General features: G+C 39.9%; 1 protein-coding gene across 9 annotated transcripts in view; it reads left to right on the forward strand.

The window, feature by feature from the left end:
- The window catches only part of ARID1B (AT-rich interaction domain 1B), a 310,448-nt gene that overhangs the window by 71,978 nt on the left and 216,528 nt on the right, over window positions 1-21,942 (forward strand). For all 9 annotated transcript variants that reach the window (XM_015858267.2, XM_015858262.2, XM_015858265.2 and 6 more), the window contains exons 3-4: window positions 1,998-2,138; window positions 19,973-20,083. In XM_015858267.2, the coding sequence (XP_015713753.1) occupies window positions 1,998-2,138; window positions 19,973-20,083 (252 nt within the window). The remainder of the gene's footprint in view (window positions 1-1,997; window positions 2,139-19,972; window positions 20,084-21,942) is intronic.

Below are 21,942 nucleotides of genomic sequence, written 5' to 3' on the forward strand. Positions count from 1 at the left end.
CTCTGTGGAACAGCCTTCAGCAGTGATCTGATACTCTGGACTCTGCACTGTATCCCACTTGCCCAGTCTACAGGCAAGAAGTTGAAATCTTCCATTTGTCTATGACCCTTTATAGCACACTGTTGTCAGTGTAGCCATATTCTGTCCATGCCAGGCAGTCCAAACACATGTTCCTCCTGATGAGAACAAACTCCAGACTCTTGCTACTTCAAGAGTTGGAGTTCTGTTTTCCTTTAAGTCTTACTTTGTCATCAGCTGTCTTTCATTTGTATTTGTTTCCTGGGATGACGCAAAAGTGTCTGCTAATTGACTTCATCTATGGGATTTGTCATAGGACTTCTGTTGGTGCTTTAGTCTGAGGCTTGATATTCCAGTTATCCAGTTTCTCTACTACTTTCACCCTTTGTGTAGAAGGCAATTTATTGTTGGGTTTACTACCTGTCACCCTGATCAATCTGCAGCCTGTATGCTTGTTTTCATTATTTCATTCTTCTCATCAGCTTCACTCAATAACCCAGAATCTCCACGTCTTCATTTGCAGTGGCATGGTTCATGCTTTTGAACCATGTAGTCTTCTCAACACATCCCTTCAGTCTACAAATGTTCATTAAAGAAGGTAAATGTGGTAACACAAACATATCTGTAAAGTAGTGCTGAAGGAAACTAATGTGCAAGGAAGAAAAGTGCCAAAGTAGATTTCAAGTGTTGACTTAAGGAGCTAGCAAGATGTAGGACTACCAGCTCCTGGTGAAAGTAGTAGAAACAGATGAAGTTGTGATAGTTCAAAAAAACCAAACAGCTAAACATGTGTTTAAATTTGACTTTATATTATTGTTATTGCCTAGTAAATAGCACTGTATTGTTGAGTGAATATGGTAAGCTAACTTCAGGTAGAGTAGGCATGTGTCTGTGTGTTGAGTAAACAGATTTATCAGAGTATCTGAGACTCAGTGGGAACAAATACGAGATCAAAGCATTTCAGAGGTACTCAGGTATCCGAGATATTTGCTTAGGGCAGAGATGTTCAGGACAAATCGGAGATCTATTTCAGGTGGGAGAAATTCTATGTTGCACGTAGCATTCATGTAAAATATTATAAATAATACTGGTGTCTGTGGGAGAAAACTGATACCTAAATTGGGTAATACAGACAGAATTGGGCTTGTTGCATGTCTGCTCTGTTAAATATCTCAAGAAATGCCAGCTTATAGAAGGCTTACCACCCAACTGCTACAGAAATTCGTATGACAAAATGTAGTTGACTTGGTTTTGTTTATGACTTTAATTTTCAGTGTGTGGGGAGGATTTCTCGGTGTATGATACATGCACCTTTGTCCATTCATAGGACTTTTAATGGTTCATTTTATGCTGTGCTCTTTTTGGTTTGTTTGTTGTTGAACATGACTTATCGTAGTAGATGTAGGAGAAAGAGATTGAACTTTATAGAAACTATGTGTCTTCAAACCATGAGTTTTTCATGTAAAGCTTAAATGCACTTGCACATATGAAGACTACAAACTTGAGGGTTATGGACAAAAAAAAAATAATCACAAAGCCGAGTACTTTCTTGCTTTGGAAAAAATTGGTATTTCTCTTTCAGTGTCTATTTTAAAGTTGTGCCGCTACATCCAGTTCTGATTTTGGGTCATTGCAGCAGAGTGATTCTTCTGTAGATGTGCCTATGGAGAGCAAACATTTAAAATAACTGCCTGCGTATTTTAAGCCTGGGCATTTTGGGATTCTGATGTTCAGAAGGATGGCATTTTCCTTAGAAGTCCTCCCTGAAAAGGGAGACTAGAGAGAGTGCTCTAGCTTGCTCCTCTTGCTCAGGCAGGAGGATCTGAGAGCTTATGTTGGCTGTTGAGTATGAGATCAGCAGGATGGGGGGTGCGGGCTGTAGCTGAGGATATTGCCACCAGGCTCGTTAGCCTACAGATGTAACTGAACTCAGCTTTGTGTCTCTACTCACTGCCTGCTTTGCTTGACTCCCCTAACAGATACCGCCGCAGTATGGTCAGCAAGGCGTGAGTGGCTACTGCCAGCAGGGCCAGCAGCCGTACTACAACCAGCAGCCGCAGCACCTGCCACCCCAGGCACAGTATCTGTCACAGGCCCAGCAGAGATACCAGGCCCAGCAGGTAAGCACTGTCCTGGAGCATGAAACATTCTATGCAAGGTGAACAAAGCCTGCCCGACCTCTTTTCAGGATGATGCTGGTGCAAACAAAATGAAATACTTGGAGTCTCCTTCTCTGGAGATAAATTTAAGACCCGCCTGGATGCCTACCTGTGTGACATGGTGTAGGGAGCCTGCTTTGGCAGGGGGGTTGGACTCGATGATCTCTAGAGGTCCCTTCCAACCCCTACAATTCTGTGATTCTGTGAGTCAGTCAACATCCTTCTGAAAAGTCTCAGAGGATATGCACATGCACACACACTTTCAGGATTTCTTTTATATCACCTTTTTTGAATGTGGCTGATATTTGTACCTCAGAAGCTACTAATTCTGTATTTAAAAACAAGTATGGATCAGATGTTGGTGGACCTCAAGGGTTTTCTTTCGTTTTGTTTTGTTTTCCCCACACAAAACATTTCAAGAGCTCCCGCACCCAATATGGTCAGTGTTATTTTGTTTTTAGTGTTGGTTCATTTTTTAGGACAGATGATTTAAGGGCATTTTGTAGCTGCATTGTCGTGAGAGCTTTCTAAGATATTTTTATAATTGATATTACAGCTTTTACTTTGATTATTTACTTTGCCCAACCTGTTAGTAAAGATGTGTAATTCAATATGCTTTTCAGTTCTCAGATTGTATTTTATGTGCTGGCTATTAAAGTTCATTTTAAATGATTCTGTTTTTAACTAAGATCAGAAGTGATAGTGTCCGAGAGCTTGAGAAATACATGGATGTTAGATACTGAACAAAATGGATGCTTGTAGCTGATAAAGCTGCATGTGTAAGCTAAGTTGTGTGCAGCCTCAGCTCTGTGAATCACATAGAGCTGGCCTGGAAGTGGAATGATGAAGCTAAAGCTTGTTCACCATCCTGGGAAACCTAACAAAAGTGAGCTGTGCTCAAGACTGGTATTAGTGAAAGCATCAGCACTTGCTTCAGATCACTGGGGAATTCTGTCAGGTGTGGATATCAGTTGGGATAATGCTGGTACAGTGTAGAAATCTCGGTTTGGAATAAAAATAGTGTACAAAGTAAACTTAACGAAAGATGTTGTTAGTAGCAGTGATGCAGGAGATTCTTTTGACTTTAAAATTAAGCTGTGCTGATTTCACTGTGTAATTACATGTTAATTTTTCTTCATCTACTTTTTAAAATTCCATTGAGAGTGTTAACATTTTTCATTAAAATGCTGGATCATTTATTGAATAGATTTTTTAATTGTATTTGTGTTATTCTTGTAAATGTCAAATTTTTCCATCTCTAGTTATAGATGAAGTCAGCTTATAGGTATACAGTTATAGGTAACTGACTTCAGAAATTGCACTTGACTTCAATTTTCTCCGTTCTTATTTTGGCATTAAATGCTTGGATTGTCTATAACTTGAAAGTAGTGTTCATAAGCATCTTGGTAAAATCTTAGCAGATGAATGCTTAGTAATACAGCTATGAGGGAGAAGAAACACAGCTCTTCCAGTGTCTACATATCGCAGTCTGTGAAATTGAAATGGGTTTTGCTGCCTTGAACACCTCTTCATATTTTGAATACTGTCAGTTGAATGGATTGAGTATTTTAGTTTAAAAATACAGAGGACATGCTCACTCTGCAGGACTTAGGAAATAACAAGATACTGATTTATCTGCTGATATTCATTCCAATTACTTCTTTTTTGTTGTTGTTGTCATAGCTAATAAAGTGGAAATCTGTAAAGTGGAGGGTATCGTAGAAGAGTGGGAATCATCAGAGGATGATAAAGGCAAAATGGGAGTAAAACCTACCATATATTACAGACTTCAGAGCAATTAGATGAAGAAGAAGTCTGGGAGAGACTCACGGGTAGAAGACAGTAGCCTTGTTGTATCCAAACTACTACTTTGAAGATCTGGTTATCTAAATCCAGGCACCAAGCATGAAACTATGGTCTCAAGATAAACAGACATCTTTGCCTGAATCTGCAGATGCAGATTGTTGGTGAGGAGTAATGTACACAGCCTTGCATTTGGTAACCTTTAGGTCTGGGAATTACACCTGAAATTTTTCATGGCACTGAAGTCAGTACTTTTGATGCTTCACCACCAGTGCTTTTTCTCTGTTGATGATGCATAATAGAGTTACTGTGAAGTACAATATGTAAATTAACCCTAGGATAACAAAATGTTGGGAGTGTATGTCAAGTTTGACTTCTTAAACAAGGACTTCTAAAACTGTGCTTACTTAAGCACATATGCCTCTGCTTACTTATGATTGATTAACTTTTGAAAAATTATTTGAAAATGAGAGTTTAGTTGACTGAAATTTTAGCAAGTGAAATAGGAGTAGACATTCATCGAGTTCTAGGAATTTTAAGGGCAGAGTTCACTGAATTTGATCTTACTGCTGTTCACAACCATCTACTGGGGGTATGGAGTGGAGTATAAAGTTAAATTTACCTCAGAGGTACACATTGGAGGGACTAGGGGCAATGGACATAGGTAGGGAGAAGGGAGGTTTCAGCTCCAGAAGGGATTCTGGGAGATTTTAATATTATTTTTATATATTCTAATTTAAAAATAAACCATAAAACCATGCAATGTCTGTTGCACCAGTTAGCATATCTTGATTTCTGTCCCCACTCTTAAAACACCATTATCTCAATCTTACAAGGACTAGTTCTGTCATCCTTAGTTCTGCTCTTCTTTTTGGCCTGCAAGTGAATTCAGTTCATGTCTTCTGTACTCTGTTAATCATTTCTTTAAAAATCTTGACTTTTGTTGCTTATTGTGCTCAAAATTGTCATTAACAAATACTGCTATTTAATTGAACGGACTCTGAGGAATGTGTGAGTTGATACTTGTAGCCTTGTTGGCCTAGAGAAGAGAAGGAGGCCTCTGGAGACATTTTTGCTATGTAGTGGCTAGTCAGAATCATAGGTAAGCTTCATAATACTGAAACCAAGTATTCTTCCTAGAGAGCGTGGCCTAGAGATCATTCTAATAATAATGAAGAAGTCTCTGGGAGCCTCAGCTGTGGCTCAGTACTTTATTATCCTATGTATTCTACAAGTATGTAGCAAATAACAAGAAAGGTAGTCTTTGCCTCCAAAACATTTACAGCTTAAATATGAAATGTGGCAAGATATGAAGTTATATCAGTAAGGAGGTATAAATAAAAGGACAGTGCTGTTCAAGGTAGCTAGCAACATGGAAGGCATTCATTTAGTTGCTTGGATATTCCTTTTATTCTACTGCTACAGCGGAAAACTGCATTTGAAGACTGTTGGTTCATTATCTATATACCTTGAATGACGGCCAAATGCTCGTTAGATTTAAAATGAGGTATTATTTTCTTTCCTGGTTCTGGAAAATGCTGACTATGCTTCCCTGCCTTCTTGACAAGGGAAATCGTTTTGAAGAGGAAAAACAAACAAACAAACAAAAAAGGGGTATTAACTTAGAAAAAAGAATACAGTCACTGTGGATGATTATTGAAGTTTGGGTGGCACAAAGCAGGTAGCAAAAATTATTTCTCGGGTTTATGGCCAGGGAGACAGAAGATTTGTTTGCTTGTAGATACTGAGGTAGGAGAAAATGCCTAAGAGAAAATCCTTCTCATTCGCTTTTGCTGTCAGGAAAAAATATAGTTGCACACTCTCCTCGAGACTTCTAATATAGATTGACTGAGCTGATTAGAAAATTCAATTACGAAACATTTAAAAAGTCTTAACTGATATTAAGGGGTTCTCATATGTAAATAAGAGTATGTCCTGTGCAATTTGATCAGCTTTCCTGACTCAGTCTGTGTAGGCATCTGTGAAATCCTATTCAGTTCCTTACAGACTGGAAGCTGAACTTGTAATGGGAGCAGTTGTGAGTTGCAGAAGTTTAATGTCCTGTTTTAGGGTAAATAAGCCATTGCCATGACTGCATTCTTTGTGATGGAAGTGTAATTCAACAGGTTTTGCTTCCAGATAACAGAGAGTCCAGACGAGAGAAATGGAACTGCTCAGTAATTTGCCTTCTTTTTCCTATTATAATTTCTGTGTTTTGGAGATTATCAAACTGGAAGTAGGGTTTATTCTGGGTTGATGGTGGGCTTTTATGTGCCACCAGTTTCATTTTATGTGAAATCCTACAGTGTGTTGTATTGACTATTTTATTATGTGAAGAAAACTGATACCAAGTTTCATACAGATAATGTTGTATTTTTGCACTGTTAGAATGTGAGTGAGCTTCTTCAGTCAAGTATAATTCCTAGTGCTGCGCCTTTGAATTGGTTCTCATCTCCATTTCTCACGTATTGTGGATGTATGAGGCCATTGCTCCTTTTCTTTGACTCACTTGGATGCAATATGCAATCTTGTCGATAAAAGTAAACAGATAAAATAATTTCTGGGTCTGCTCCAGCGACTAGTGGCTTCTCATTCTTGAAATAAATATAGAGAGGAAGAAGGAGAATGGAATTTATTTGAACGTTTAAATTGTAAGTTGTTTAGATCTTTGTAAAATGGATTGCTTGGTGGAAGAAAGGAAGTTTCTTAAGGGGTGATTTGATACTAATATTGGCATAGTTTACTACAGAGCTGTATTGTAAGCCAGACTCAGTCATCTCCTCCTCAAATCGGGAGCCTGCTGTGTAAAATCCATTAAAGAAAGAGCTTTATTTTTAAGCATATTTATTGAAGGAGCATCAGATTCATTGATCATTAGATATTGCCAGTAGATGTAGATATCTCCGTGTTTTTAATACTTTTTTTTTTTTATTTTTTTTTTTAACCTTTACTGATCTTTAAAAGAAAAAAAAAAGAGAAGGATGTGTTATACTACTGGAGTGTTGCCCTTGGCATAGTTTTTCATCTTGAAATGGCATATAAATGAATAAACGCATCAGTTGCTTTTGCAGTTCTAAATCTTTTGCCATAACTAGTAGTGATATTTTTTCTCGAGAATGTAATGTAATTGCAAACTTAAACTGTCATCATTAAACATTATTTTGTTAAGATAGTTCGATGTATATTTGGGGTTATTATACTTTCCAAGTAGCTTTGAAACATCCGTGTAATATTTTGTTTTACGTAGCGTGTGTTTGTATTGAGAGAGAATCATACCCTCGAGATTTAATGTGTTATTATATGAGTTGGGAACCTATCATTTTTTTTCTGACAGATAAAGCAGAACTGAAAAAAATAATTACGATCTCAACCTTGTTAAAACAAAAATGATGATTTTATTCTACACCCGTTACTGTTATCCTGAAGTCATCTTTTGTTTAAAGCATTCCTGGAATCTTTCTTCTCACAGATTTCCAGGTTGGGGCAAAATTCTGCTAATCCTTGTTCTCAAAGGCAACTATGAGACTGAAAGGAGAAAAAGGTGTGGCAGATCCTTGATGTGGATCTGGTGCTTGCATCTTTCTGGGGCATTGCTCTTCCTGGTTAAGTGTGCACAAAGAGTTTTTTGTATGTAGTTTTAAACCATTCCCTTGTGGTGACCGTGACTTTTTAAAGAATGCCTTAAAGGAACAGCCAGGTCCTTCAGGCTCCTTTTAAATAAAAGGATAAAATGTTTTATAAACAAGCAAACAAACAAGATGCCCTTGCTAATATATTTCATTTAAATGAGTTTTAAAAGCTGACCCAAACCCTAGAGCTTACAGTGGAAGACCATCTTTCCCATCTGTGGTATCTTAATGTTCACGTCCACCGAACAAGGGGGAGAGGAATCATAGAACTGCAGAATGATTTGGGCTGGAAGGGACTTTAAAGTCCACCCAGTCCCAACCCCTGCCATGGGCAGTGCTGCCCAGGGCCCATCCAACCTGGCCTTGAGCACCTCCAGGGATGGGGCACCACAGCTTCTTTGGGCAGCCTGTGCAGGTGCCTCACTGCCCTCTGAGGAAAGAATTTGCTCTTAACATCTAACCTAAATAGAATAATAGAATGGCCTGGCTTGAAAAGGACTGCAATGATCATGTCGTTTCAACCCCTGCTGTGTGCAGGGTCGTCAACCACCAGACCAGGCTGCCCAGAGCCACATCCAGCCTGGCCTTGAATGTCTGCAGGGATGGGGCATCCACAGCCTCCTTGGGCAACCTGTGCCAATGCGTCACCACCCTCTGTGTGAAAAACTTCCTCCTAATATCTAACCTAAACTTCTGCTGTCTCAGTTTAAGACCATTCCCCCTTGTCCAGTCATTGTTATGTTCTCTTCAGGTCTCCCCTGTCTTACTTTAAAGCCATTCTCCCTTGCCCTATCACTGTTTGCCCATGTACATGCATTAGCACACACGGGCCTTGCTTGGGCACTGCCCCAAAGACCCTCTAGAAGGAAGCTCTATCCTCTGGGGATCAGCAGATCCTTCCAGTGCCCTACAGACAGCTTTCTGCAGTTGGAGAGCAGGGGTCAGAGCAAGATGGGGGCTGCTTTCTCCTGCTGAGGCCTGCAGGTGACAGACGTGTGCAGTTCAGGAGTAACTCTGTGCAGAGAGCCCTGGCTTGGGGCCACTGGGGTGGGAAAGCAGTGCTGCTCTGAAGGCTGAGGAGAGTTAAGAGCGGCCGTACATTGAACATGTCTCCTGTAGGAGCCAGTTGTTCTTCATAAAATGTTTGTTTCGTACTAATAACTGGAATAAATTGATTTGGTTCTGTTCAGGGGGCTCTGAGTGGCCATAAATTTCAGGTCTGTTTCTGAACTGGCAGCTCGGTTTGAGCTGGTCTCAGTCAGCAGCCTGAGACTGTTGTGGGAATGTTCCCTGCGGACATCTGTTTGTAGCGCTGAGTCAGTGCAAGGTGGGACACAGACAGCATTACCCCCATTTGAAACAGTCTTTGAAAATGTGAACAAAATGTGAAACTAATTAATCTGTTTTCATGTCCAAGCTGTATGACTGTCATGAAAACAGAACAAACTGTATTGTGGCAAAATGCGTCAAATTATTGAAGTGATTTTGGTACCATGAGGATGAAGTTTTGTTTTCCAATTTCACGCGAGCTGCTAAAGTTCCTTTAGCAGTGAAATAAGCAGCACATTAATTAATGCTGGCAAGCTGTTTGGGGGTGTAATAGTACAAAAAATGCTGCTGTTGTAAGTTGGGAACAATAGCGTAGCATGCAGATATCGAAATACATTAGTAACACAGATAATTCTCAGTGAGTCCAAATTAAAGCTTTATACCTAAACTCAGTTATTCTTTTTAATAAAATTCCCGCTCTTTTATTAGAAACTGGTGCAGAATTAGCATTCGATGGTACCATAGTTCAGTCTTAACTCCTGCAGAACTTAAACATGGGGCTTACAAGTAACGTGCAGCTGCCCAAAGCGTAAAGGTATAATAAGGATTGTTTGTCCTCCTGTCCTCTAACTCTTGTGTTGTGCTCATGTACTCATTGTGAGTGGCTGCTCTTAGCATTCGTTGTATTATGAACCACAGGAAATCTGGAAAAAAAACACGCCTGTGTGTTAAACTGATGTTTGCTGCCAGCCATATAGGAAGGCATTCTTTGTGAATGTTGGCTATTATAGTTATATGAGAACCCATAAGCAAGCTTAATGTTCGGAAGAGATTGGTGCCTGCCATCCTCAGCAGCAAGTGGCAACTGCTACTTGTGCACCATAAATCCTTCAAGGCTTCCGTTCTCTTCACAGCAGAGGTGTCTAGTGCCTCTTTGCATGCTGTTCTGAAATGCTGGGCTTATTTTCTGTTTAAAAGTAATTATTTTCTTGCCAAGGTAAAGAAGTACAAAGGAGAGGTTATTCCTTTAAACCATTCAACCCCAAATTTGGAGCTTAAGAACTCTTAACTGCTGTTGTATGCACCTTGGTTGGCTTGTACAAGGCAGATTTGAGAGTATGTAGCAAGCAGAGAAATCTCTGACAAGAAAATGGCCAGGTGAAAGTCATCACACATAACTATTCTGTAACTACTGCTCCCAGCTTTTCCAGCCTCCTTTCCGTGGGGCCTGAATTTGGGGTCATGGAAAAAAAAACAACACAGTATGCCTTTTTTTTCTTTTTTAATGAAGACATCTGTCTTGGTACTCTGAGCACTTTGTTGCTAACCTGCTTCAGGGATATCAGACATATCAAAAATCAGGGTACAGCCTTGATTTTTGTATCTGTAATGAAGCTTGGATAGACTTGTGGGGAGGAAGCGAAGGCTTCCAAACTCACACACCAGCATTCAAATCTTGGCTGATAGGCAAGCCACCAATGGCCAGAACCTCTCAAAAAAAAAAGGAGTTTCCCTGCCTTGCTACACGCTGCTGTGGTTTAAAAATAAATAAGTAAATAAATACATAAAGTCAAAAATTTAAGAACTGTGCTTGTACATAAAGTTAATTTATACTTCTTTTTTTTTTTTTTCTTTTTTTTTCTTTCTTAAGTGTGTAATGTTTTCAGAAATGGCAAATGATGTTTGAACTGGTATACATTCAGTGAATGCTTATAGCTGGTCAAAGTCTTTGCCAGCTAGTCTAATTTCTGCTTTTCTAAAGTCTCATCTTGTAAGCATGATGCTGTAGTAACACCAAGTTAGCACTGAGCCTGGGTCTGTTTATCTCTGTGGCTGAGGTTGCTTAATCAGCTCAGGAGTTTGCTGAAACTGTGACTCCTGTTGCGCTACATCTTCTCCCAGCAGTGGGAATAGCTGCTTGTTGTTCATCTGGGGAAAGTGCTGTCTGTTCAGCACTGTTTGTATCATTCAAGGAAGTGTGTCAAAACCCTCTCTTTTTTTGTATCTCGATTTATCATAGGTGTTAATTTTTCAGACTTGGAGAGTTTTTTTGTTTTTTTATAGTTCTAAACCTGGTAAGAATGTATCCCATCTCATTGGCTTTTAAGATGAACTATGTGGAGGCCCTAATCCTGATGAAATTAGTGCGCAGTGTCATCAAGAACCACCGGTAATACGAGCCCCTTCTTTGCTAAAGTGGGAAAAGAGCAAATTGGTCTGGGGGAAGAGGGAAGTCTTAACTCCTGTCTGCCAGTTCTTTGTAAGCAGCCAATTGTTTGCATGCGGTGAGTTTGTAGGTTCAGTGAACAGTAACAAAAAATCTCTGCAGCTCAAAAGCAGCTCCTATTTTTTACCAACTCAAGAAAATGGTATTTATAAGTAAATAATCCCGAACGGGAAGACTTCTTGCCTCAACTACAAACACTGTGTGAAATCTGTCATGGATTCGGTGTGTTCTGTGTAGAAAAGTGTGTTCTGTCTTTTTCAAGGTTACAAATGTGTAAATGTGCTTTTCAGTGTTCTCAGATCAGTTAGTGGCTTGGCTTTGATCCACAGAATGGCAGTAGTGTTGTTGTTACAGTGGTATTGTTTAAAGTTTCTAAATTCTGATTTCTTTCAGTATTTAAATCACAGAAGGTTAATTAAAGCAGTTCTTTATTCTACAACTGCTTGGGAATATTAACCTCACAAAGCCTGCATTAAATCACTGAAGTGATAGAATTGCATTTGCTTTATAAAATAACCTTACGAGAGCAAAGACAAAGCCATTTATAGTTCAGTGCCATTAATTGCTTGGCATTTAGATATTAGTGTAGGAGTCTATTAATTAACTTGATAGTAAAACTCTTGGAATGCAGACCGATTAAAAGAAACTATTTTGTTTTAGGAGATGAGTGATCATAACTAGTGTTGTTCCTCTTACCACTCTCCTTATTATTAAATGAGTATTTTACTCTTATTCTGAGATCAGAATTAATATCCCGGAAGTAACTGTATCTGTACCTTTGAAATTTAGCTGTAAGTTAACCAGAATAGTAGGTTTTTCGAAAGATACCGGATCACATAATAATCATTTAACTTACAATCCATTAACCCAGTGGGTGCTCATAGACAAGTGTGTGTATGCAAATATTTTACAATCTAAGTGCACAAATCTTGTTCTAAGGAAAAAAAAAAATAAAATGAGATGTGATTGAGACAGCCCAGTGAATTAAGTGGTGAAATTGTGAAGTCTGAAAAGTGTTAATAAATCTGTAAGATTTATTTTTCTATGAGTGGTATATATCCTAAATTCTAGTGGTCTTGTAAATTATACCTTATGGTCAGTTGCAATGCAGCAGCGTTCTTTTATGGCCTTTAAATTAACGCACATTATTTTCCTCAGAGGCGGGGAAAATAAGCATGTTACTATTTCCTGGCATAAAACTTACCACCGTATTTCTTCACTGCTTATATTTTCTTTAGTATTCAAATCTGTTTGCTGTATGTACATTCAGTTTTATTTTCTGCATTTTGAGTTGGGATTCTGCTGCTAAGAAGATGTTATCTCAATGTAGGTCGGCATTTATGTTACGTATAGTCACAGGGAAGGAAGTCTTTTCCTGTACTGCCCTTTTACTGCATTTCTGTCCTACCATAGTGCAATTTAGAACAGCTTTTGGAATGCTGTTGCTCAGTAATCAGGCTACGGAAAAGTCCAGCCTCTTCCTCTCACTTCTCCCTGATGGCTGAGTACTCGTCTACAACCTATCTTTTGTGTATGTATTTTTAGATAAAAAATGAAATGTAGGTATAAAGGCTTTATGTTTTCTGGCTCTCTGCCTACGGAGTTCACAAAGGTCTTGCTCTGTAATCTTCATGAAGAAAGAGAGGTTTCTTGTTCCTTTATTTCCTAGAAATCCTTTACCAACATTTAGTGAGTGTCGCAGTTTTGGTTTGATTTGTTTTGTTTTGCACTGATGTGTTGAAGACCAGTGGTCTGGTCACAGAAGAGGTTTAAGTTTTCACTATTTGCTCTCCACACCCTCCCATTCTGAGCTACTCCCAACAGCTGCCCAGTTGGGAATACTTTGTATTGAAAACATTGTGGTTGTGGTGATGGTGTTGAAGGCTTTTCTATCACAAAGATGAAAGAAATAGTTTCCTTGTGTTGGCTTGTACTGTTGTGTTGTGCAATCCATTGAATTGCTTCTGCTGCTGGGTGCTTCCACCTGTAAATGGTTGTTCTCTTTCTCAAACTTTCTGCACACTTTCTATTCATTGGAGTAGAATTGTTCCATGTGGTGGCTGGATTTAATGGTTCCTGTGCTCTTATGGTGCTCTTTTTCCACAGACTGCAGAGCTAGAGAGGACACTAACACAGCTAATGCTCTGCCTCCGGCAGCCCCAAATGTGCCACAGTAACCCCCTCGCATTTCAGCAATTTAAGTTAACCCAGGTAGTAGGGTTGGGCTGAGAAAACCCTCCATGCCAAAATTATGACAGATTTTTCTTCATCTTAATTTCACTTCCATTTCTTAGGATTCTCCTGTTGTTGAACAGTAGTCAAACCTCATGTCAGTCGTTTCTTCTTAGATGCTCTGTGTGGTGGAGTACTAGGGGAAAACCTGATGGGTGTCTGAACTGTTATAGGTGTTGTCTGTAACATAATATAGCTGTATATTTAGGGAAGGAAAACAAACAAAAGAACAAACAAATAACCAAAGCCCCTCATCACTACCTGTTTGATGTGACCACACTGTAATGTTCTGAGTGCTGCTTGCAGCTCCTCCTTACAGTAGCAGGTTTTCATGAGCCTTTGGGTGAAATCTTGGCTCATAAAGATGGCCCTAAAGAAAATGCTGCAAAGATGTTTCTCAGCCTCAAGCACGGAAGTCCTGTCTCTAGGTCCCTTGCTCTGTTTGCCTGGAGGTAGCAGCTGCCCTCAGTGCAGCTTTTCTCTTTATTCCTTAAATTGGCTGCAGGGTTTCAGCACCCAGTAAGCTGCAGGCAGTCTCCTGACCTGGTTTCTGCCAGCCAGCCATATGCTCCCAGAGCCTCCTCCACCCCAGTGGGCATCTGGGTACAGCTCTTGCCCCTCTGGGGCCACCAACTTGGAGGAGATGGCGTTTGAAGTTCTGCTCCATTTCAGCCCTCCATTGCTTTCAGCTCACAGTGCTCCCCTGGGACTGGCAGCCCCCCTCAGTGCCTTTGGGCTGCTGGAGATCTCAGAGCTGTAGGAAGGCAGGGCAGGACACTGAGTGGCACAAGACCTCTACATCATCATGCTCATGTGGTGGTTTGCCCTGAAAGACAGAATAGGACACGTGAGAGCTACCGCTCTCTTTTCTTTGTTCGTTCTTCTTTTAAATATAGCTTTGTCACTTAAAGGATGGGCAGGGAAAGGAAATAGTGGGCGTAGAAAATGGAAGTGTGGTTGCATGGCCTGGCCTTGTAGGGTTTTTTAGGAAAAGTTCAGAAAGCTTTGTAAAAATGGGAAGATTTGTGGAAATAAAACACTTGCTTTACCCCTCACTTCCAAGTTATATTTGTATTTCCCAGATTACATCTTCAGGTTTGCTCTCATCTCTTTATTCACACTTGAATGTTTCATCTGTAGAACAAAGGGAAGCTATACTGGTGGGGTTTTTTTGCCTGTAAATTAAGAATTGACAGCCATTTATCGGCTGCGCAGTGTGAAAGTCACATTTTAATTCAAACATCAAACTTGCATTTTTATTTTTTCATGTGGAATGTTACAAGTGTGGGAGAAGAAAACTAGAGGAAATGTCTTGTTTCTGATTAAATCCACTACTGATATGCTCTGTGATCCGTAGAATGCACCAGTGGGGGAAGGAGAATAGCAAGATAAGGGTTTCAGAGAATGATTTCATCTTTGAGCTCTTCCTGCATCACCAGCTTAATGTGGCTCCTGGAGGCCATATAGACAAGACGTATGCAAAAATGGACTAGAATGTTTAGGAAGAGGGACTCATCTTTCATGTTAGTTGTCTCAGATTACCTGATATGTGACTTAAACTAATCTGTCGAAACAAATAACTTCCTTCCTCTAGGATGAGGGACGCTATTTTTGACCCTGTGCGCATTTTCAGTGTATTCTGCTGGGAAAGAAACCCTCTGTAGATACGTAATCTGAGTTTCTAATAACTTCTTGAGTATTTTGATGGTTTATGGACTTAGCCTTAAATCATGTATTTGCTTAATTAAGGTAACTATAATTTGTAACAGCTAGCAGTTGAGGGAAGAATTACTTTGTTTTATTTTCCCTCCTGTGTCTTGAGACTTAGATTGGTTGTCATTCTGCAGTAACAGGGATCATGAAGGGAAAAAAAAAAACAAAACAAAACGGTATTCCCATTGTATATTATATTTAAATTAGCTTTAAAAGGTGATATAGGAAACAGTAAGTTGTTAGAGTGAAAGTGTTCTCGTCCTTTGTAGACCGTTCCCCACAGGACTGCATTCTGTTACCTGCTTCCATGAACATCAGTGTTGCTTGTGCCCCAGGCATAACATTTTTTCCTGAGTGCATCCTTACCTGCAATGTTCCTCTTAACAGTTTGGCTGCTTTTCTTATGCTGTCAAGCCATGAACAACTTGGGAGTTGATGTCTCAGGTACAAGGATTGAGCTCAAAGTTGGTTGTATAGGGATATACTTCCATTTAGGTAAGGAATATTTTTTTTATTGTAGCTTTTTGAATGAGAGGGTGAAAAGAAAGATAAATGTCTTGGTCTGTATTTAATGACACAGCACACAAAGATAGTTTGCTAAGTGATAACAAGGTGTGTCTTTCTATAGCCATTAACACATAACTTGCCTTTTTTTTCTATTCCATAGTATCCCTTCAGAGATGAGTAAAATGATCTTGTGTAGTAGAGCTGTATATTTATCTTGACTGTTTAACTGGGACCTGACCTCCATTCTCAAGTGGTGTAGGGAAAAAAATGAACGTTTGGTTTCAATTCTGCTGTTGTCACGTTGCTGTAGAATTCAGTGCTCTCATAGTTGAAGTCTTCTAAGGGATAAACTAACTAAAACAAGGATGCAAGCACTAAAATAGTTTTTAATGGACTTTTCAAATGTAAGAGTAGTATATTATTTTCCATAAATAATTTTGCTTCAATTTAACCATCGCGGTACTTACCATCCTGAGTGATCATGTTATCCCTCTGCAATTTGCTGCAACAGAAGCGGATAAAGCCTGAGTGATATTTCTCACTCGGCCTTCCTTTAAATGTGGTTTCCCTAAAACATTAATGATTTTACTATGTTTTCATTACCCATTTAAAAAAAAAATAAAATCGTGCTGTATCATAATTAGATCTTCTTTAGCAGAACTTAAAACAAGAGCATGTTTTCATCTGCATGGCTTTGTGCATTACTAGTGCTGCATTCATTCAATTTTGCAGAGAAAACATGAATGTGGATAGACTTGCTTGTTTTAAACTAAGTCCATGTAGGGATCAGGAGCATGACGCTAGTTTTGCTCATCACAAAGGAAAAGGTTGTCTATCTGTGGTTGGCTCCAGAATGGTTGCTGTGCAGTTGACTTGAGCTGCAATTTAGTGATGGGTAGAAACACCCAACCTTTCCCAGTCCAGTCCTGCTCAATGAACAAAGCTGGGAGGCAGGGATTTAGTCTTTGGCAAGCTTTAAGTTGCGCCTTTTTACAGAGTGGTCATGTGAAGACCCAGCACAGTATGATGTTGGTACCCAGCTACAAGAGTGGGGGAGGTAAGAACAAGGAGCCTTTGATGTCCCTGCAGCCCTGTTTTTTCACTTGAAACCTCTGGGTTAGTGACACTCCATACCAGAATTAAAGACAAAAGGTTTGTAAAATACATACAGTATCAGAGAGCAAGAGCTAAGAAAATACCTTCCTCTTTCTTCCTCAGACTACACCTCATGAGCTCCATGTGCCAGCACAAATTGTAATTGTAGCGCAAGCTAAAAATATACACCCAGGAGGTAAATAACTGGCTCTGTGGATGATAAGCAGTTGGTTATTGTTATTGTCCATAATAATACAATAATTGTTAATGACGGATGTCTGGACAACTTAACCAATATGTAGATTTTAGACTGTGTATACATCGGCATGTTAATTTTTTTTTAGTTTACCTATTTCACAGAATAAAGATATTTTTTTAAAGCAGGTTATACTTCAGATATTCAGAGTACATGTTTATGACTTGCTGATTATTTCTCCAAGCGCCTTTTATAAAATCTGATGGGGGAAACCCTGCTTTTAGTTATTTTACAACTTTGTTGACAGTTTGTGCTATACCAGCTATGATATGATTGGATTTGTGCCAATTTGGGAAGTTCTGAGTGGAAACTTGTAGCCTTCTGTTTATGAAAGCTTGGATTCCTCTGTGTTGTACTCACATACTTGTCTTCTATGGGCGGAAGGGTTTTCTGTGATTCATAAAAAATCACAGCTTTGAAAGATGGTATCGCTGTTGGATGAAATACTGGAAATCAAAGGAAAACAATCAGGGATCTTGGGAGAAGACTGAGCTCTGATATCAGTGGGGGACTTGTGGCCATGTCTGTAGCATACACGTAGCTATATGTTTCCTTTTCCCTTAATTCCCTCCCATCATTTCCTGATAAATCCATCCCTCGACGCTAGAAAGAAATATGACCTATCAAAACGGAAAGTGAGAATGTGCATTTCTTCAGTGATGGACAATTTACCCTAATACCTCTGTCCTTATGTTTTATTTCTTTCTCAAAATCCATTTTATCTATCCAGTAATACACTGTATGTTAACAACATTTCCAACATGAAGAACTGAAGGAAGACTATAGGGATTTTCTCTCTCCTGTTTTTTCAGGGAGAGTGAAATTAAGCACCACATTGGTTATGAAACCAACCTCTTAGGGTAACGTGCTATGATTTAACGGTCACCATGTTTATTATGTAGGTTGACGGTTTTGTTGGACAGCACATATGTATAAACATAGAAAACTGTACACACAATCCCATGCACTCTTCCTCAGGAAGATTCCTGTGCCTCAAACTTAGAGGTACTTACTCTCTTAAGAAAAAAGGAGTAATTGTGTTTCTAGGATGATGTCTCCCAAGCAAATATTCCATTTACCTTTTTTCTTTTTAACCACTTTGTCATTTCTGGATAATTTTTGCTTTTGTTTCTGTTGCTTTTCCTACAAATGGTTCTTGTTTGGTATTTTTTCCATCTGTAAAGAATTAGAGAAGCACACAGAGAGGTAACCTGGGAGCCTGGATCTCGGTGGCGGGGTTTGTTACAGGCATCTGCACAGGAACAACAGCTGTGTGCGTGTGCGCGAGTGCGCGTGTGTTTTGAAATGAGGGGGAAAGCAGAGGTTTGCTCATTTGTTTGCCTATTGTGAAGCTGTCCTGCACCTTTCTCCTCCTTTGTGGCAGGGTGAAGGCTGCTGAATGGTGGCCTTGTGCCGTTTGTTGGTTTTAAACCTCGCCACTAATCCACAGGAACCTGCTGGTGCGCGCAGCAGGAGAGCTGTGTGACAAGTGGAGGTCTGGGCGGAGGGCGTGCGGGGGGTCACAGGGGATAATCATCATTCAGCCATCAGCCTTTGTCACCCCTAAGCCTAATTGTTACCCTCTGCTGGTAACCACATTGAAGTGCTGGCCTTTTAAGTGCTTCTTGATTTGGCTTGGCACAGGCTTGTGGATCGGATCTCTCATCATTGGGTTTACATCCGACCAGCTTTGCCGGGTTTTGTTTTACGAGCCTCCCTGAGTTTTCTGAATCCCTTGAAGTAACTCAGGAGAGCCCAAAGCAATGGAAGGAGCTGAATGGAAGCAGTGTGGCTGTTAACAAATGTCTCTCTTAGCAGCAGGGCTCAAAATGAGGCAGAACACTTTCCTGCTCTGCAAGGCGACTGGTCTGTGCAGGCTGCGTGCGAGCAATAACTTGTGTGGATACGGACACTTGACTGCAAGAGCAGCCTCTGCAAGCAGCATCAGTGTGATCGCACAGTGCAGGTGGGGGTGGCACAGGGAAGGCTCCTTGTCCCACCCTGTCCTCCCTTGCCTGGCCCCTTGCAGGCATTGATGGAAGCATTAGATGCAAAGGGATGACTGGAGCAAATTCACCTCCAGTATGCTTGGGAAGGGGAAAAGAGAATGGAACAACTTAGAAACAACAAAGAAAAAACCTTTAAGGTGTGATATCTTTTTCCAGCAGTCAAGAACTGGTTTTTCAGCTTTCCTTGCCAGTTACCCATGCTGAAGGAGGTATTGCGCTTTCTGTTGTTTTCCTTGCTGAGTTAGTGTAGGGGCTGCTAATGTGAAGTATAGCAGCTACAGTGAAGCCTGAATCTAGGGCTTTGTAATAGGCAAGTACATTGCTCGTCAAGTAAGTTTGTGCTGTGGGATATGGGGTGGGAGAGGGTTGTTTGGCCCCACTGGCCCCTTTGCAGTGGGGCTGGTGCCAGGCCATTACCTAAGACTGCTTGGGCTTGCACGGGGAGGGAAATCCCTCGGTTGCTAGTACAGGTTTTGGAGCGACTTTCAATTAAATATTTCCTTCCAAGCTATTGGATGCAACACATCTCCAGCAGATGTGATCTTTACCACCATTTGATAGGCAACTTTTGAAAGCCATGTCAGTCACAGTGATGGTAAATCCAGGCTTGTTACAGGCATCTGATGACACAGCAGTGCTACAACTTTATTTGCAGACTAGTCCTTCTCCCTCGCTCAGTATTTTATCAGAAGGCTTGGTAACTCATCTAAGAGTAGGATGAAAGTTTTGACTACTTGGTGTTCATTTCTTTTTTGTGGTACAGGGGGTCATTGGCGGAGCAGGTTTGTTGTTGTTGTTTGTTGGCATGTGTTGATCTGTCTACTGGTGGCCTGATTCAATGCCATCTACACATCTGTCTACAAATCTACCACAGGGATTTCTTCAAGAACTCTGTCAGTCGTAGGGGTGCCTATGGATATTTTCCAAGGAGGTTTAACTAGCAAAAACTTGGTGTTTATTTTTTAGCTTTTTAATTGCAGTCGTTATATTTTTACCCTTATTTGAATTTAATTGTAATTACTCAGTCAAGTTAATTGTTACAACTGTTTTTGCAGGACATGTCTCAGGAAGGCTATGGAACCAGATCTCAACCCCCTATGGCCCCAGGAAAGCCTAACCATGAAGACTTGAACCTAATCCAGCAAGAAAGACCATCGAGCTTACCAGTAAGAAGTTAATGTTTTTCTTAGTGTGCGACATTTTTAAATAATAAAGAAGGCTGTTCACAGGCTGATGAGAGCCTGTATATGAGTGGTGGACGTAGCTTAGGGGTTGTGCTGTTCAAAATGTCACTATCCACATCCATGTTTTGTATTTGTGCACGTTGAAATTTGCATAGAGGAAATAGATAGATATTTCTTTTGGGCTTTAGGAATTCTGTACTTGCACAAAACAATCTGATGAGGAGGAGGCTTTTTTCTGTGCCGTTTTCCATGAATTTCAGTGTATTTTGATTTAGAATGCTGACATCATGAGTTATTTGATCCAAACCTTAAGCATAAATAATGAGTTTGACATGTTAATTCTGTGGTGGTCTACTACTACAGACAGAAGTGTAGTAGAGGGAATGGCAGTTATACTCAGACTAGGTTGATTATTTGATTGGGAGATTATTTTGGAGTAACCTTTCTTTGTTTTTGGAGCTCTCTGCTTTCTGCTGTGGGGGAAACAGCACGTGTTAATACACTTTGCAAAGATATTGCAGGTACTTGTGTTATTGAAGGTCTTATTTTACTGTAATTGCCAAAGTACTCCTTGGCTTTGCCTCTGTGTGCTGTTGCTGGTTTGGAGATTTTCTTGTTTGCTGGTAGAGCAACAGCCAGAATTTCAACCAACATGAATATGTTACATTGAGCTTGAAAGGCAGAACTGTTTATATGCTTTGTGACGTTTAGCTCAGAATAATGTACTGCAAACCTATAGAACGTTTCCACCAGATTACTGGGCATTAATTTCCAGGTAGCAGAGAGATTCTTCTGAAAAGTTTACCTACCAAAACACCAAATGTATGTGTGAAGTCTGGCAGTTTGTTGTATACTTTCCCTCTGACACATGGCAATATTGTCAGTTCTTAAAAGTAGGGTAATAAACATCTTCGCAGCATTTAAAGTTATATCTTAGGCCCCCAGGAGAGTACATATGCCACAAATTCTTTACATGATGTTTGAGACATGCCTGCTTCAGGAGAAGCTATGAAAACTGGTGTGAGAAGACCTATCTGTTTACTTTGAACCAGTGTTAATTTGACAGGAAACCTTTTTTAAGACCAGCTTCTCTGAACAGGTCTCAGAAATGAGTGCTGGCAATTACTTTAAAAACAGGAGGCAACTGCTATTTAAACTCTTTAAGCAACAACTATTGAAAAAAAAAAACAAACAGTTTTATTAAAATGGACTTGTTACCTCAATTTCTCATGAGCAGTGTTTATTAGGATAGATAGAACTAGTTATTTATTAAATAATGTTTTAATTTGCCAGTGTTTTTTCTTAAACAATCGTCCTACTTTTAATCCATGTTCTGTCCTACCTCCATCACCATAGTATCTAAGCAGACTGTTGGGTATTATCTGTGTCCCTAAGTGTTCGGTATATTTAGTAGCTCATTATTATTCGAGATATGAGTAAGCTGATGGTATTAACAGTGAATGTTAACCATTTTGGCGGTGTAGCTTATACAGTAGGTTTGTTGTACGTGCTGTTATTCAGAGCCCTCACTTCTGGAAAGCTTACATACCGAGCACCCCAACCTCCATTTGGGTAGGGAGGAAAATGGGAGGAATTATGGCTAGCCAAATTTAAAAACAACTGGAACCCTTCATATATTGAGACATTGTGTTTTTGGTACTGTGAGCAAACTCACTTACTTCCAAAGCAAATGTCTTAGAACTGAGGAATAGTCCATGCATTAAGAGTATGGGGAGAGTGAATGTAACTTGAATACAATACCTATTACTGGGGATAAGGATGGCTTGACCATATAAACAGTATTTTTCCCCATGAGCAAGAGGCCTGCATTCAGTTTTCCG

The sequence above is a fragment of the Coturnix japonica genome, chromosome 3, assembly GCF_001577835.2.
Source record: "Coturnix japonica isolate 7356 chromosome 3, Coturnix japonica 2.1, whole genome shotgun sequence".
NCBI lineage: Eukaryota > Metazoa > Chordata > Aves > Galliformes > Phasianidae > Coturnix > Coturnix japonica.